The 18,894-nt window shown below is 40.1% G+C and overlaps 1 protein-coding gene across 1 annotated transcript; it reads right to left on the bottom strand.

The window, feature by feature from the left end:
* Positions 1–393: 393 nt before the first annotated feature.
* Positions 394–2,748, bottom strand: LOC117604379 (aminomethyltransferase, mitochondrial). The gene is made up of 5 exons (XM_034324358.2): positions 2,419–2,748; positions 2,019–2,359; positions 1,627–1,946; positions 1,484–1,566; positions 394–1,411 (listed from the first exon to the last, which is right to left on the bottom strand). The coding sequence occupies exons 1-5, from the start codon at positions 2,678–2,680 to the stop codon at positions 1,074–1,076; spliced, it is 1,344 nt and encodes a 447-aa protein (XP_034180249.1). The 5' UTR covers positions 2,681–2,748; the 3' UTR covers positions 394–1,073.
* Positions 2,749–18,894: the final 16,146 nt, after the last annotated feature.

Here is an 18,894-nt window from a genome sequence, read left to right as displayed (position 1 = left end):
TGTTTGTCATTATACTAGTATTTATTCTTAGTATTTATGTCTATGCAATTGCATATAAAATATAAAATATGCAATTGCATATTATTAATTACAGATCTGTAATTAAAATTAGGTAGTGAATAAAGATAATGCTCCTTTTGTTGTTCGTTTGCACAACAGTCAAAACGTTTTGCAAATGTGCATCAAGAGGATGATTTTGTTGAATGAAAATAGAAATTTGCATAAATGGAGGGTGGATGGGATGAGGTAGGGCGGGTCTCCAAAACGCGGCAACCTCCTCGTGGTGAGACCTGGGCAATCGTATTATTTGGTGGATAATTAATAAGTGCATCATTATTTTTATGGTAGATTTATTAATCATGCAACAACTAATACGAGCTAATTGGCTGCGAGATTTGTTGTTTGCTTTTCTATTTTATTTCTGTTATACTTTTTCATTAATTTTTGCATTAACTTTAATTAACTTTCATTTCATTTTTACGTTATTATAGTATATTGGGCTAAAAGATTAACAAATCGCCCTAGTTTGTAATTAAAGTGTTGCATATAGAAATTGTTTTTTGCCACTGATGGTAATTTAGTATACTGTAGAATCAATAGTTTATAAAATAGTTCACTTTAATACCGATATCTGGTCAGACCTTTTCTGCAGATACTTATGATGCATTAATTTCATACCGACGCGTAGTCTTGTTCCCTTCTGCAGTTGGTAAAAAGGTTTGCCTTAACACCAACAAGTAATGATGCCATCTTCTCATATAGTTTATTTTTATAGGAAAATAATAATTAGTTTTCATTTATAAAAATACTTTTATACGTTAGAGTATTGTATAATGTTTTCTTGTTTACGACGTGTGATTATTAAAAAACAATGTTCAACGATTGTTACTTTGTAACAAAATTTTTAATATTGGTTTTTGAAAGAGAATACTTCTGAGGTTCGTTGCTTATCCTTCTACCTTGAAGTCAACTACAAACTTGTACAGAAACACTGACTGATTATCATCGAGAGTAAAAACGAATGTTTAATGTTCTTTTCAAATAGCACAGGTGAATCAAAGAAGCGTTATCGATCACTTTGCAGTGTAATAGTTCGTCTTGACGAAAGGCATTTTTGTGACGGTAGCTTTGTAAGTTTTCCCACGAACTTCGACCAATACTCCATGACCGCATTGAGATAGTTCCGTAGGAACGTACCCCATAGCGATAGAGCGTCCAAGGGTTGGACTAGGGCCACCGGATGTGATCTTACCTACCCGTTCACCTTCCGGTGTTAATATACACGCACCCTCTCTAGCTGGCGGTCCGTGTACTATCGTCAATCCTACTCGTTTTTTACTAGGGCTCGATTTGATCTGCGACAGTATTCTCTGAGCACCTGGAAAGTTTGCCTCTGCTCTTCTTCTCTTGGCTAGAAATAGAAATATTTCTATTAATCATTGAATTTTTAATTATAAAGCAATAATGGAGGTTTTGTACCGACCTACTAGCCAAGTAAGACTAGCCTCGACTGGAGTTGTATTTTCATCGATATCGTGTCCATAGAGGCAAAGGCCTGCTTCTAGTCTACAAACATTCGTAGTAATTGTTAATTGCGAACAGATTAAACACTCGTAAATGATTTACCTTAAACTATCTCTGGCCCCTAGACCGGCCAGTTTCGTGTCAGACGTTGCTAAGATCGTTTCCACCAGTTGAGGTGCAATTTCAGACGGCATAGAGATCTCAAAACCATCTTCACCTGTGTATCCACATCGAGTTATTCTGATTTCATTCCCTAACAGTTCGGTCTCTACGCTGTTCATGAATTTCAAGTAACTCAAATTGATTTTTAATATAGACTGTAGAACCGATGCTGCGGTAGGTCCTTGCAATGCAACTAAACTCTGTTCCTCGGGATCTAAGAACTCTAGGTGCACTGATTTCTTTTGGGCTCTGAATTCTTTCTGAAAATGACATCGGATAGTTGTAGAAAATGAAATTCGTCATATTTCTTTCAACTCACTGGGAAAGTTTACCTGTCGTTGAAACAGTAAATTAGAATCTTCTGCCCGTCTTCCGGCATTCGATACCACGAAGTATGTGCTCTCGTCGTCTTTCGTGATGATCAGATCGTCGAGGATGCCCCCGTTTTCGTTTGTGAACACCGTAAGAACCGCGCAACCGTTCTTCAGGTTCTTCAGATCGCTGGTAGTTAGGGATTCTAAGAAATCGGTGGCGTCGCGACCGGAAACTCGTGTCTGCATCATGTGACTGACGTCGAAAAGCGACGCGAACGTTCTCGTGTGTTGATGCGATGCAGCTATCGCTTCTTGATACTGGACTGGTAACAACCAACCCGAGAAATCGACCATTTTACCTGAAAAAGATACGATTGACAGATCCTGTCAGCGTGGAAAGTAATTTCTCGATTCTTACCTCGATTTTTCACGTGAAAATCGTACAGACTAGTTTTCCTTGGCTCAGGCGCCTGCGTGGTCGTCGACAAACGACGGCATTCGGTTCCGTTTGCTTTCAAATCGATCAAACATCTCGAACGGCACTTTGGGACGGCGTGTTTCGCGCTGGTCCTCGAGATCGCAGCGAAATTAGACGATTCCCGTATGCCTCCTATCGTCTCGAAACATTTCTCGATATTGTCCAAGCAAATTGGCTGGCCGCGTACACCGAAACGAAGCATCGTTCTTTCTTGGTACCGGTATCTCGTGTACTGAGAAGAATGCCGGTCGAAGCAGAAATGGTGCTTACCACGATGACCCCGTTGACACGAGGCATATTTCAGACTCGGATTCGGTAATCAGCCGTTGTGTTCGTGACGCAAATACGATTTTATAATTTGTTCGATGAACACAGGCTATTATTATTTCGATAAGTACACGATACGTTATGAAATACGCGTATGCATGTCGGTTATTTCGAATCTATTACTTCAGTAATCAATGATGGAAGAGATGAGGAGTAGAAAGAGAAATTTTCTGGAAATTGCTTTGCGTCCACGAATTATGTAAATTCTTCGACGTGCTCATTTTCATGTTTCCCCGAAACTCGAGATATTTTTTTGAGCCGCGTTTGTTTACCGGTGCGCTCCTGATTGTTGTTCGAGAAACGTTGCCCAAGCATCTGGTGTACTATAGATGTTGTAACGTAGGAACGATAAAGGAAGGCCTCGCGATAAATTGATATTTTCTCTCATGATACCGGGCCACCAATAACAGTTATCGTTATTTTCGCGCGTAAGAGAGGTCAGCGTGGTATTAAAGTCGGAAACGATAAGAGCAAATAGAACACCGTTGGAGTATCTGTAGCATATGTTCGCGATAGGAAGGGAGATGGTGATAGTCACAAGACCTGTACACGTCGAATGCTTATTAAATTTTTATTGTACCACGTAATAATAATAATAATTAATAATAATAATAATAATCATAATAATAATAATGACAATAGTAATAATCGCAATAATCATCATCGCAATAATAAATTGTGATAATAATGTCAATAATAAAATGTTAATAATAATAATAATAATCATTCGTCATAATAATAATAATAGCAATAGTTTCATAATAATAATAATGACAATTCATCGTCGTCGGTAATAATCCAATGACAAATGTCAATAGTCATATAGTAGCGTGTCGAACGGAGAAACGACCTTAAAAAACGAAGACAGTATCAATTGTTCGTTCATACATTTTTTTTTTTTTCTTTTAGCTTCCGTCGTCTTATTCTTCTCGCTCGCGCTTTTTCTTTTTTTTTTTCTTTTAGTCTCTTCTTTACCTCTCGCTCTCGCTCTTCCACACGCGCATTCTCTCTCGCCTTTTTTTTCGACTTCTTTCTCTCACACACACGCATACTTTCTCCCTCTGTCTCGTGTTTACACAATTGATGCAAAATGTCCCTACACAGTCCGACGAATGTGTGTGTGTGTACGTTTTTCCGATCGATCGATTTTTTTCTTCCTCCGGGTCGTAGATCGTTTGCTCGACGCTTTCTCTATGATATTATTATTATACCCTTTTTTTTGTTTTTTAAATATTTTGCATTTTCCGCCACATCCTCTTTGAAATCCGCTATTTTTCCTTGTAGCACGTGTTGACACATTCACTCACATTGGTTAATCGGTTCGCTAGTGGAGGGACTATAAAGGGGGTGGCTGTGGATTTGGAAGTTGAGAGGTGGGTGTGCCGTTGGTGGTTGAGGAGTGTGGAGAAGGGTGGGTGCGGGTGTAGGTGAATAACGACGTATGGTAAGGATTCGGGAGAAGGATCGAAGGAAAGAATTAATTAAAAGGAAAATGGATATGACGCGGTGAAAACAGAAGGCTCTATATTACATGTTGCCCCCTCCGGTCAACGGACCTATTTCTATTTTTCTTTTTTCTTTTTTTTTCACTTTGACGTTTGTTTGATTTGGCGACCAACGTTTGCTTTACCCTATTTTTGACCGAATCTTTTCCAAGGATTTTTTTTATCTGATTAATGTTCTCCGAAACCGTCCGAAATTCGTCGACCGAGGGACATTTTCCGCGGTGCCGAGAGCGTCGAAAATCGATAACAGTCGCCTACGATCGCGCGATTGGGAAACCGAAGTTCGATCTGGATTTCCGCGATTTCGTCGCGCTCGTCTAACGCGATTCTCTATCGAATTCCGTTCTTTATCTCTCACTGCCCGAGCTATTTATTCTTTTTCTTTTTTTTCTTTTCTTTTTCGTCTCCGTCGCCTCTCCTCCTCTGCTCGTCCTGGAACGCGACAATGCGCCCTTTCGCGGTTTCGAATCGTGTTTGTTCAGTGGTTCCACTTCTGGTTGGGTGAAAAAAGGTTGAAATGAAAACCGGGGGATGTTTCTTAACGAGCATTTGGGATTTCGTCGGAAATGGATGTTTGATCGGGCGACATTGTCACGAACGAGGAAGCACATCGCGTACGCGTTCGCGTTTTTGCATTTGATGTACGTATGCGTGCGTACATACATACATATATGTATATCTTTATATATAGATATATTATATAACATTCGTTTGTATCATCGGCTATTTTGTTATTTTTATTTATCTCTGCTTTTGATGGTCGTACGAAAAGAAACCAAGGATCTGAGTCGTTTGTCTTTTGCATTTACGAAAATTCTCTATGTGTATCGGAAACAAAGAAATCATTCCAGTGAACCCAAACTCTATTGCCTGCTATTGTTGCTTCTATTATGCGTTTGTGTCGAAACGGATGTTTGTTTGATTTTTTCGTCGCATGTGCTCTCTACCTTTCTTCCTCTGTTCTTTCTTTTTTTTCCTTCCTTTCCAATGGCCGAAAAGTTATCGTTTTGTTTCATTATCTTTTTGCTCATTTTCGCTCGAGGGGAGGGGGACTTTTGTTACCTGCCGACAATTACAGTGTGCAATCACCGTAGAAAAAAAAATTTTTTCTCGCAACTCTTTCATTCTCTCTTTTTCTCTCGCTTTCTCTCTCTTTCTCTCACTATTCGCGCTCCCTATATACTTCGAGTTCGATAATTTCGTCTAAAATTCCATTTTCGCCTTAACTATACACAATAATCATAATATATAATAATAATAATAATCATAATAATCACGACTCGAATACATCATCGATCACCTCCGAATATAGATACAATAATTTTTTTTTTCTTCTTCATCATCATCTCTCTTCAACTTCTCCCGCCCTTTCTTTCTTTCTTTCGCGTTACATCTTCACAATAATGATCGTTTAGGTCGTCGTATATCTATACATATACATATACATATACATATACATATATATATATATAATTTATAAAATGAAAATAGGTACAATTTTGGACGCTTTTCTTTGTCGAAAAAACGCTCCGAAAATTTTATTTTCGCTTAATAATGCCCATCGGTTGCGATTCTAGTCCACTTGGTAGTAAAATTTTGTTTAGTTTTTCACACGCTCTCATTCGTGCTCGTTTTCTCTTTAACTTCCTTACTCTTTCTCCCTCTCTTTCACTCTTTCATTTGATTTATACCAAATTATCACACGTTCCGTTTTTCATTCTTTCTCTTCCATTTGCTCGATATATCTGCACGCTTCTCTCACGTATCACATATTCACATTTTCTCGTAATTTTAATATTCAACACACTCGGATCGTACACCTTTCATTCAAAATTTTAGCGATAATCGCTGTCGCGATACATCAGCCTTTTTTTGCCTTTAACATCGAAAAGACATGAAATTTTCGGCTGGCCAATCGCGTGCTTCCAGAATCGACGAGCTTCCAACGGCGCTCGCAACCAGAACAAAATTTTCACCGGAAATACGCGCTTAATTTTCTACTCTACCTCACGTTATAGTATATTTACAGTCGTTCGATTGCATTTCGTCAAGTTTCTTCTTCGACAACTCGAACGGCTTTAATTCTGACTCGGCTCGCGTACAAACTCGTCCAAACAAAAGCTTCAAGACTTCGCTAAACAACAATCTTCTTTATTTTAGTTTTGTCATCGGGACGTGTTTCTCCGCGCGGAAAGAATTTCGTTCCGCGCTTCGTTTGGACGATCGGTTTCGCGACTTTGATTTCCAGAAACGGGGATTATTTTTTCACACGAAACCGACCCTGTCTCGAGGAACTTTCGTTGAAACGAACCGGTACGCTTTTTACAGGAAGCCCGAAACACTTTTCATACATAACATATGGTTGCTTTTTTCTTCCTTTCGCGATTACACTATTATTTGCAAAACATTTGATTTTGCAGTGTTCAATGGTATCTACTTGCAAGTATCTGAAACACTGCTTGCGCTGTCCTTTTTCAAAGGATATACGTTCTCTTACTTCTAGACAGTTGAAAATAATTTATATCGTTTTGATATGTCTAATTAAGATTCGGCAGCCCTGTTTCAAAGTGGCCTGCGTTACTGGTCGCTCGAACAACCGGAAGATTAAATTTAAGCGTTTTCGCGTGCTTTCGAGCGGCGATTGTGAAATATTATCTGGATATAATCGTGTTTGGGGCAGACGCTCCGACGAAACAGAGCTCCCTTGGAGTACAAACGATAGTTGGAAGAAATTTTCATGAAAAAATTTTGAACAAGCTTTTCCGACGAAACAACCGCAACCTTCTCGCGACGAAAAAAATGCTATGAGAAGCGTGAATCGAGGGAAAAGCTTCTCCAAGAACATTTCCTTTTTCCGGTATACACGGTTTCAACTTTGTTCTCCCTAATTTCCGATACCAAAAGTAGTTAATCGCATCGAACACTGCCCACCATGGTCGCAAAGGGTTGACGCTGGTGGCACGGTAAGAGTTTGAAAATTTCGATTTGTTCTTCCGCGTGTGCCCGGAAGTGGTTCCGTCGCACGGAAGCACTCGTTGACGAACGTAACGATGATGAAAAGAATAAAAAAACGCCTTTGTTGTTGGATCCTAGACTGTTGTTGTATTTTGAATAGACTTACGCAAAAAAGGCTCTCGCGATTTCTAAAATTCTTTAGATTGTTCATTTCATCGTTTCTCGCAATCATCGAAAACGTTGCTCTTTCTCCTAGATATTGCATCACATGTATATCATCATACATAGAACCATTTAATGAGAAATCCTACACAATGCGGAACTTGCTCGTAACCGAAAGAGACTGCTGAATTATCGTTTCGTTATATTTTTCTCTCGCTATCTCTCTATTTCTCGCTCTATATATATTTATATTTCTCACATTGCTTCTTTTCAGGATTGTTTACCAGCTTGTTTTTCCCATTTTATTTTATTTTTTTTTTTATCATTTATTATTTTTTTTTTCTGCGTCGACCATTTCCGAAAATCGAAATTGTAAACGCTGCTCACTACGTACGCGGCGCTTCGAGGATTCTTGTGGATACGGCATCTTCGAAAGTGTATTCGTTTCCAGGACGACGTTGTCGAAAGGAACGTCTTTTGGACGATACTCGTGTTCGACGACGTGATCGTGGATTATATAGAAATTTTGTATCTTCAGCTCGTTATCGCATTCCGGATGTTAACCTTTCTTCGAAATATATTTTTAATCGCACGCTCTTCTCGTCTCTTGGACTATCCGTATTTGATATATTTATATATAGATCGTTCGTTTGATTGATTGACCATCGATGTTAATCGTCAATTATAATTCGCGATAAGATAGTGGTTCGTTTTCACGAAAAGAGACGAGAAGCGATCGAAACGGTTACCTTGCTCGCCGATCGATAGTAGGCTCGCATCAAGAATCGATGGCGATAACTAATAATAGTGGTAATAATAGCAATAGCACTAACTAATGATAATTAATAGCGACAACTGATAAGATTGAGGTACCGTTGAAAGTGTGATCCTTCGGTCGAACATAAAACTCCTCCCGATTTGTTGGAATTTCGAAAAGATTTACCGATTGAATGTACACTTGCAACGGTTCGTCAACGGAACAATAGGTAACGATAATATTTAATAAATGCACGTGTCCTAAATTTCGTGTGACAATCGTCAGCGTATTTCAGAGATTTGTTAATCGCGACGCAATCCCTCCGTGGAGGGATGCTTTAGTTTGGCCGTCGATAGCGAACCACGGCGTCAAGGAACCACATTGATGAGACAAATTAATCTAACGATAAAACGAAAAAAAAAAAAAAAAAAGGGTTTAAGATGGCTAGACTGCCGTGAGAACAAAACTGGACGTGTGAAAAATAACGCGAATCACGACGATGTTTCCGATGTGCAATGACAAAGTGATGATATCATAACGATGGCAATTAATTAATAGTAACTAATCGTAATAGTAATAGTAGCGTAACTAATAGTACGAAGATTAAAGGTAATAAAAAGTGATAAACTAATGGTGTCTCCTGGCGACAGACGGTAGTAATAATAGTAGCAGTACACCGGTCGCGAGCCGGATAAACGTTAGAATGAAAATCATATGTTTGTTCGGAATAGAAATTTGAACGAAACGATACTGCGTTCGAGACGTTTACAACTCGACGCTTGGAAAATAGTAATGGTGAGAAATTTTCGTTAAGACCGGCGATTCGGCGCGACATTTCTACGCGAATAGTAACTAAAGAACCGTAGTTTTGTATACACGTGTTACGCGAGTACGCGTGTACGTTTCTATCCGTTCTTACTTAAGGACGCGTATGGCTCGATGTTTATCGGAGCCGTGTCATTAAACCACTAGTTAGACGATAAAAACGATTAAACAAAATTAATTAATTTAATAGGCAGTAACTAATCGTAAACTTCCTAGATTGTTGCTTCATCCTTCGTTTTAACCAATTCTGACTAGCAAACATAACTCGACGCGGTGTTTCTATTCACCGATCGACCCGTTTCTATCTATAAAACTCAAAACAATTCCGTTTCTCCTGAATCTCACGAAAGTTTATCAATTTTCTTTTCGTTTTACCTTCAATTTCTTAGCTCTCGAAGTAGGAACTCTCATTCGCGACGCGACGAACGGTGAATAAAAACGTAGCGAAGTGCGATTGAAGAGTAACACGGGAGAATATTTTTCTTTTCTTTTAGATCCAAAAGCAGCGAGTCGTTCATTTTGAAAGTGACGAAATAGAAAACAAAGGGGGTTCCTTTTCTTCTCCGCGATACTCTTCGAACTCGAACGAGGATGTACATACAATGTATGGTATACATAAAAGAGACAAAGAGGAACGTATAACGCGAATATATATTTTTGTTAAACTCCTCGATCAACTAAAGCGCGCGCGACTTTTCAATGACAAAATAAAAGAAAAGAAATGAAATGAGAAGGGCGAGGATTTTTTCGTGTATCTACGATAACGTAAGAAGTATAAAGCTTAACAAACGACACGAGTGTCAGTGACGTACGTATAACTGTCAGTCGTGCGCGATATTACGCGTAAGATTATAATTAAAATTAAAGGGAAGACATCGAACACAAAATAAAGGGGCCACGTAGAAATGAAATCTTCTCGATAACATCATTTTCATTCCGTGCCAATGTGAAAAAAACGAGATTAGAGAACTTGGCGATCATTTTGAAACGCGCTTCTTCTACTTACAACTTTTACGTACCGGCTTCGCTCGTGTATAAATAAGTATACAAATAAAATATAATATTTAACGAGTATAACTCTCTCTCTCTCTCTTTATATATATATATATATATATAAATCTATATGCGCTATGTTCTTACAAAAAAAGGATAATAGAGGAAAAAAAAAACTAAACAGAAAAAAAGGAGAATCTCGAAACGTGGCTACTATCCTTTTACTATCGATTTTGTTTTTTTTCGTCGATTCGCTGTTTGAAAGATCACAAACGATCGTTTGATAATTCTAAACATATGGCCTGGATGATTCGAGCGAACTTGTACCTTGCTCTTCCTCTCGGTTCTCTCTAAAAAATACGCCTCCAATTGCCCTCTTAGCAATTTTCTGGTATAATTAACTAGTCGTTATTAGCTAATAGCGATAATAATAGCAATAATGATAATAATAATAGCAGTAATAATAGTGATAATAATAATAGGTAGTGGATTAATCGCAGTATCTAAATGCTCGGACCTTTAACGGATCATCGTGTCGCGTTTATTCCTTTGATTCTTCAAGATATATAATTTTTAATTCGATCTGTTCGAAAAAAAGAATGTTGGATCGAACGATATGTTTTATTAAACGAAACGCGAACAAGGATCCAGTTAGAGCGCCCTCGCTAGAAAGCGTGAATGGGCAGGCATTTTACAAAATACAAAAATGAAAACACGAAAGAACAATAACAATTTATCATCGAAGCTTTCGAAAGATTCATTCGCACCGTACATCCATTTTTTTACGATTTTTGAAAGAGTGTCGTTTTTGCTTATACAAGGATCGATCGGACTTTGGCCGACTTTTGTTTATAACGAAAAGAGGCTACTTGCTTTTGTCAACAACGCGGATATTATTATTATTTTTTTTTTTTTCGTGTACGATCCCGCTGACCCATTTTTTCTTTCAGAATTCGTCCTCGTTTTGCTTCTTTTTTTCCCCTCTACGCCAATTTCGATCGACACGTTAGTCTTTCTAGTATTTCTTTTCCCACCCTTCGTGTCGATCGACATCAATCGATTTCCCAACGATCGAATCGTTCGTTTCGCGATAAATATAAGTACCGATTTTGCCGTACGATGACAACTCGCCTCGGCTTTGTACCCTTTTTTGACTAGAATTGAATTTCGAATGGAAGATCAGGACGAAAGGAGGCTCGTATTTCGATCTGAATTTAGACAGGCCCGCGGGACCGGAAGTGCGTCGATATATAATTTGCCCAAAAGGGGACTTCGACCAAACTCAATCGATACCATTAAACCTGCACGCACATTTTCGTCGCATCGTGCCAGACTGCCGTTTTGCCACCAATTGCTTCGCAGTTTCTTCGATAACGTTTTAATAGTTTCATCCTCATCGGAGACGATAGAAACGCGACGAAAACGGGCGCCAAAAATTAACGATAATTTGCGTTTGTGTTACTCGATAACTAACCGTACGTAAACGTTCTGAAATTGAAACTCAACTAGTTTTTTTCTTTTTGCCTGTTTTCAATGCTCCACGTCAATCGCCTCCCGTTTCTACAAAATTTCATCGAACGATCACTTTATTTTTCATATCTAATAATTATTTTTCACGTGATTCGTTCTCGTGTAAATCGAACGGCTGATTTTTCTTCGATCCGAAAATGAAGGCCAGGTGAACACGATCGGGAGAATGATTGACGAGGCACGAAACCCATAATTGAAAGTTCGCGAACGAATTTGAAACAATGCGTACACGTGAAACTGGGTGTGATGGGTTCTGAGAGGATTACCAGTGGATTGAGGATACGGTGAATGGGTTGATCTGTAGGGATGGGTGGCGGGGTGTTTTGTATTGTGTTGAAAGCAACGTTATAAGTGAAGTAACTGAACGCTGCACTTGAAAGACTAATGAAAAACTGGGGAAACTTGAACGTTCGTCGTTTCGCTGTCCTTCGAAGATGTTTCTAAACGTAGCCTGGAGATTTTCAACAATCATCGATTTCACCACCTCTAACCGCGACTCGACGTTCGTTCAAGCACCCTCCGATCCGTGTCCGAGCACCGTAGCCCTTTAACTTCCCTTTCCCCGTAGTAAGTGCCTTCGCGATTTATCGAATAAACGCGACGCTGTGGGTGCGATCGCTTCCTGTCCTTAGAATATAGAGTCGAGTACGTTTAATTAATAATTATGCGTGTATGCGTTACGGTTACCTGTTAATTAACTTGACTTGACAAATGGTTACGGTACTGTAATTAATTAATTATTATCTGTTAGTTTAAATATGTGTGACTCCACCGTACAATCGTCTCCCTCTCGCGTTCTCGCTCTCGCACTCTTGGTACCTATCTCTCTCAACCTATTCGGAGTATACAACGTACACGTTGCCTAAACTACAAACACTTAGTACACTTATTAGCATATTTATTCCGTTAAATACTGATTGGACATTGGGAAGAAACGGGAAGTCGGGGGCGGGGAGGAAAACGGCGGTCGGATCGGACGGCTGGGAAATTGGAAGTTTTCTTTCTTTTTTTTTTTTTTTTTTAATTTCTAAGCTTCGTTTTCCTTTTCTTTCATTCTCAAAGAGAATTTTGTATGCTTCGAACGATCTTTTTCTCGTTTAGTACAGACCGCCGTTTCTTGAGAGCCGGACGAATTTTGAACGTTAATCGGGGATTGAATTTTGATAATCGGGTCAAGGGAGATGTTTCATCGGGGGTGAAGGAAATTGCGTACGAAATGAATCCGGTATTTCCGGTCGTTCCACTACGCGATTGGCGGTGGTGTACGACGAGACTGTAAACACTGAAAAAGACCACGTGTTTCCTGTATACTTACTTAGTTAATTGTTTATTGTGGTACACTGTAATAACTGCTCTACCATAGTACTACTACTTGTGAGTTATACTTGAGAACGTTTGTTTAACTGTAACATAAAACCCTGACGAAGGCACCCACTAAACGGATTTTGATTATCTCATATTTTCATATTATTTTTGCAATTTTTTTTTTTTTTTTTACCATCATTAACGTTGAATCTGATTGTACTTTAATCTGTAACTCGTTAAAATTCCTTTCTTTTCAACTTGTTATAGATTGTTTCTTATTTTCGGATAGATCCGATTCCTATTCGTTTTTCTTATTCTATAATGCCAATAGAAAATTGGTGGACTCGGTGATTCAGCTCGAACGCGCATACGGGGGGTTTCGATTGGATCCAGGGTAAAGAAAACACATTCCCGTGAACGAAAATTTGAAGAATATTTTGAAAAGAGTATCGGCTCGTCGGGAAATTCATCGGATCACGACGATCCGAGGAATTTCAACGACCAGCCTGAGCACGGTGGGTTCGCACGTTCGTCGCCGACGATCGCTTTATCGATTGTCGTCTCGATCGATCATATTCACGGCACGTTACTACTCTGCTCGAGTTTCCTAGGAAGAGATTTTGTCTTCTCGTCTTTCCTTTTGTAGCCAGTTTTGTGTTCTCTACTTTGCCAAAGTGCCTGAAGATCATCAAGACGATCGACAGAAATTTTCAGGAAATTTTGATTTTACTTTGAAATTTGAAACCGAACTTGATCAACTTTAGCCAAATAAGATCGGACGAATACGTTTGTTCAATTTGATATTCCAAAGGGTTCGTCGATTAAGCTCGCGAAAAAAAAAAGAAAGAAGATAACGGGTTTGGTCCTTAGAACTCCGGGGATGTTATCGCAACAGCCTCCATTTTGTACTGAGTATTAATCCATTGTACGTCTCGAACGAAGCGATCTCTCGATTACGCTTCGATCGTCAAAAACGCGTCACTTGCTTCGTCCGAACGAAGCGGGACGAACGAACGGCGAACGATTCGTGAACGGCGAACGCGAACCCTCCGTCTTACCAGCTATGCCTCTTCATTTATATAGTGGACATTGAAACAACTTATTCCGGTTTTTAATCACGGAGGCTCGGTCAGAGACACCGCGTGAAAACGCGAATGCCGCCGAGGCGCTCGCACTGCTAGACTGTCGGTTTTATCATATGCTGCGCACTTACGATACACACTGTTCACGAATATACACATACGTCTGGAAGCTGGGTCCGTCGCATCGCGGAACGAACCGCAACCGTACGATCGTACGTGGTATATTCGTTGTGAGATTATTTCATTAAAAAATTAAAACCCGATCGAAAACAAATCAACGGTTTTTGCTTGTAAAGCCGCGAATTTGAACAACGGCTCTTCCTTCTAATGCCGCTGCTACTTTTGCTATAGAATGGTTTTTATTTCAGTTGGTTTCATCGCAAGGGACACAGGCTTTTCTCGTGCTCGTTTAACGATCGAGGGACCAGCATTATCCTTTTAGCAACGTTCACCATCTTTGAACGTTTCATTTGCATTTGGTTGTTGTTCGTATCGAGCGGTTCACCTCGTTTAGCCTGGTCCCCACGGTATTTTCGACATTCCTCGATAAAGAGTATGATGTCGCGTCGTGTTCGGGTATAGTGGCGTCAAGTCCGGGATGCATGGTTGACGACCGCGTCGAGACGCGAACGCCGTTTCATCATCGGTTCTGCATCCAAACGTATGCCAAAGGCCGCGAATTTTGCATCGTGTTTTTCTATTTACTTTAACATGCTTTTTGAAATCAATTGCATTTCATTTTGACCGTAAAATCCTCGTTCACTGCCGCTCGAAACGATTCCTCTCCGCTTGAAAAGCGAGAACGAATCGGTTACGATCCACGCGCGGATCTTTTCAAACGAATCGGTAGTAAACGTTTTCATTATTTTCCGCAATGTATATATTATATTAATATATGATGAAAAAGTACCGTGTGAGGCCGAATCGTATTTTTTCATGGTTTTTTTCAAAGTCCGCTGTTAATTTCTTGTTCATTTTCTTTCTCATGGACAATTTACAAAATCAATTGGCTTTACATATCCGTAGCGTGTGTAATTAAGTGTAATTAAGTGTAATCGAGTGTACATTATGTGTACGCGTGTAAGTGTGCGTGCATGCGATTCGCGCAAGAGTGTAGGATACAATCGTCGACGATGCGACGAGTGCACCTTGTGTATGAAGAGTGTTTGAGCGCGCGGGGTTGCACGCTCGAGAACCAGGGCAACTTTGATTCGATTGTGTATCGATACCGAGATCGCGAGTCTGCCGTGACGATATCTCGTATTTCATTTCGCTCGTCACCAAGAGAATCCACGCGATTCTCGGTCATTTTGTCTTCTTCTGTGTGTGCTTGTCTGTGATTCTGTTCTTGTGAACTGTTTGCTCCTTGGCGAGAATACCAATTCTACCGTGGCACCGTTTTATCCGAAGAATCGGTGACACGGTTTTCTTTTTTGCGTTTAATTCGTGAGGTCGAGTCGTATTTGTGAGTGTGTATGCACTGGGAGTATACACCAGCGCATCCGGGCTATGGCATTTTTTAGATTATTTAAACATTTAGCAAATTTACATGAAAGAGATTAAGATTATGGTTTCGGGCTAGTTTTGCAGAACGCGCGCTTCCCTCGGCCGTTAGATTTTCCTCACAACATTTCCGTCGCTTTTCCTGTCGCGTTTAGTTTCCTGCCGCCGTACTCGTTTACCTCGGTCGCGTCGTTAATCTTTGTTTCTTCGCGTCGATCGATCATCCCTTTCGATCGTCCATCGTTCTTAAGGAGTCGAATCACTTGGACGACCACGACGAGGCTGTTGTTCGGTTTCTCTTTTTTCCCCGAGTCGGTGGGTGGTCGCATGAATTCTTCCGAATTTCATTCGGGACTCGCTTTCTTCGTTTTACACGGTTACTCTGTCCTTTTGCTAGGTCCCGATGTTGCGTTTCTAACTCGTCGACAGTGGGTAAAGCTCGGTGAAAATCCGTCGAAGGTAGACGTATCTGCGCCACCGGCCCGCTTACGAGTTACGGGCATATGTAAATCAATATATTTGTAAATTATTTTTTTGTGCTTTTTTTTCTGCCGGCACGCCTGCGACGGCGGGCACGCCATTTTTTTTTTTTATTTATTTTATTTTAATTCGTTATCTTCGCTTATCATTCTTTGATTACAGAACATACACTACTAGAGCTATTGTAACTTGCTGTGTGTTTTGTTTAATTTTTAATAATTATGGTACACGTTCGCGGGGCATGGGCCGGCGCCTCGGGAATGAACATTCCTTCGTTTCGCGCGGGGGTGGTTGAGGTTGTTGCGGGGAGAGTTTTTAGTCGGCTGCCCCGTACTTCTACCGATTCTGAACATTTTTTTACCATCATCCTTACGTTCCCTTTTTCGTCTTGAACTTCGTTCCGAATAAAAAAGCAACCCTCGGCGCACGGCAGGATGCACCGGTGAAAAGCTGTCGTCTCGGAATCGTTTCATGACCGTCGTGTTGCATGCAGTTCTCATCACCGTCATGAAGGATCTCGACGTTGTGCTGGTGGTGGTGGTTTTGTGTTTATTGTATAATTGTTGTTGTTGTTAAATTTTTGTTTTTTGTTTTTTGATTTTTTGTTTAAACATTAGCTGAATAATGGCGATAAGTGATGGTGAAAAGTGGTGATGCTGTTGCTTTTTTAAATCTCTTCGTATCATCTCCTCCGCTCCTACTTTCGTGCACCATTGTTATTTTTTCCTTTTTGTATAATTGATTTTTTTTTTCCTTTTGTTGCTCGATTGTATGTTTTGTCGAGGGACCGTAGAAAAATCTCTTTTGTCTCTTCGTTTGTTTTGGAAAGATGACTCTTTTTTTTTTTTTTTTTAATAATCCAGCGATGATTCTTTGCCATCCTTGATTTAATTTTATTCTTTGGTTTTCAATTGCATTTTCGTTTCTTTTCAATATCTAATCTTTTTAGGAATTACACCCCTAATCGTTGCCTAATCTCACAGATACTCGCTCATTCGCTCTCTCATTCGAAGCACCTTTCCCTATATCGAAGAAATCTTTGCACCTTTGCCGAAACAAACGAATCGTGTTCGCGCCGGAAACGTGATTATCTCCAAAAGAAACTGTTGTCGCGTTCTCCTACGAATACCTCCTGAAATATCTCGGGAAATTGTGTTCGCCAAACGTTTGGTCCCTGTCTTAATTTGGAGGCTGGTCGGTGCCGGTGGTGCGAGTGTGTGAAGAATTTGTGTGTTTTTCTTTTTTTTCTTTAGGCTTACTTATCTATCCTATCGTAGCTGTACAATCCATCGCAATGCTGTGTGTGTGTGTGTGTGTTTGTGAGCGTGTCCGTGTAGGTGTGTATTGGTGTACCGGTGTCGAGAAAAAAAAATTTCCCGATCGGCAACACGCCCGTTTCGGTGAATGCTATGGCGTTAAATCGTCAAGAGCGATCGTCGAACGATCAGGCGTGCACCGACGACGAACAGAAGCATTGATTCGATAAAAACGATTATCGTTGGTTGCATGAACGAGGTGTATGCACTCGTCCAGCTTTAGGTATTTACATAGAAACTAACCCTATTTCGCATTATGTACTTGATTTAAGTTTACCAGTAAATTCTCAGTTTATGCTTGTGATATCAAGGTGTATTTACATACTACTTAATCCGAGGAAAAAACGCCCTGTAACGCAAAAACTGTTATAATAAGAACGACCAATGATCGACTCGCGTGCACGGTACTCGGAACTCGAGGTGCTCCGATTTTTCCAAATTCTTTCAAATTTTTCCCAATAGATTTCTAATGTCCAACGTTTCGATGCGAAATTGAAATTGCTTTTAATCGATTTCGAAGGTAATTGAAAGCTTCATTTTCAGGTGAGAATGTCCTACGAGTTCCAGTCGCGAGGCGAGTGCAATCGTTAAATGTAGCTTTGACGATGAATCTTTTTAGCAATCTTTCCTTCTCTCGTCCCAGATGGTGAAAAAAGCCTGGCTATCCGGCGGCTTCTCGGCGCGTGTCTCATTTTTACGTTCAACGAAGATGACGACGTTAGGCTACTTTCGTAAGTGGCGAACAAAGGGGTTGAATTAAAGGCATCCCCTGAAGAGGAACGGAGAGGATACAATTTAGAATCTATGGATTTCCATTTACTCGATAATTTTTCATGAAATTACTTCTTTTCGCCGAAACGTTTGCCTCTTTCTAGGATTCTTTTTTTTTCTATTATCTCGGGACAGAATGAGGAAAATCGTTGAAAGGAACGGAAGGTGTGGAAGATACCAGGAACAATGAAACGTAAAACAGTCAAAGGAATCCGTCGAGAATCTCCAAAGTTTGGAATAACAACAACAACAACAACAACGCGGTCGACGTTCGATTTGTCACGGGGAAGAAAAAATTCGGCACGCTACCATTCAATTCCGCACACTTCAGTCCGCGATTGCCAGTCGAAGAAACGAAGAAATCGAACGTGTCGTAGGTAATTTTTCTTGTGAAACGACCTTCTTTTTTTTCCCTTTATATACTTTTGATGAATTTTGCCCTTTGGACCGGTTCCGCTTTTTGGAATTTTTCATTTTTTAACCGCGATTCAAGTTCCAAGAGTATAGCAGGCGGGCAAACACGGTCAACGTTTCGTTTCATCTCGTCTGGTCCGGTCGAAAGAAACCCCATCGAAAGTACGGACAGTCCATGAGTTTTGTAAAAGGTTGGAAAAAGGGGAATCGGGGTCGAGATTGATGGGGTATCACAAAGGGGGTACGGTATTCAGGGGGTAAAGGGGTTGGCCCGAGTTTTGTAAAGTTCGCTCCACGATCAAACCTACGGACTTTCTATATTCTTCTTCTTCTCCTCTCCCTCGTCATCCTCATCTTCGTATATTTTTTTTGTTGTTGTTCTTTTTAAATCGATCCACCTCTCTGTTCTGCTTCTCCTTTCTTCGTCTTATTCTTCTTCTTCTTCTTTCTAAGTATTGCGAGAACGTAACGGTATATTGCAAGTAAAAGTT

The sequence above is a fragment of the Osmia lignaria genome, chromosome 7, assembly GCF_051020975.1.
Source record: "Osmia lignaria lignaria isolate PbOS001 chromosome 7, iyOsmLign1, whole genome shotgun sequence".
NCBI classification, from domain to species: domain Eukaryota; kingdom Metazoa; phylum Arthropoda; class Insecta; order Hymenoptera; family Megachilidae; genus Osmia; species Osmia lignaria.
The sequence above is the reverse complement of the archived record's forward strand: the minus strand, read 5'-3'. Positions and strand labels throughout refer to the sequence as shown.

What these genes read in the sequence shown, in the direction of transcription:
- LOC117604379 (XM_034324358.2), bottom strand. Translation starts at nt 2,680, where the DNA reads ATGCTTCGTTTCGGTGTACGCGGCCAGCCAATTTGCTTGGACAATATC. An exon ending in GGGGCCAGAGATAGTTTAAG is followed by an intron (nt 1,567 to 1,626) that starts GTAAATCATTTA and finishes GAATGTTTGTAG; the next exon opens with ACTAGAAGCAGGCCTTTGCC. An exon ending in TAGTCTTACTTGGCTAGTAG is followed by an intron (nt 1,412 to 1,483) that starts GTCGGTACAAAA and finishes TTCTATTTCTAG; the next exon opens with CCAAGAGAAGAAGAGCAGAG.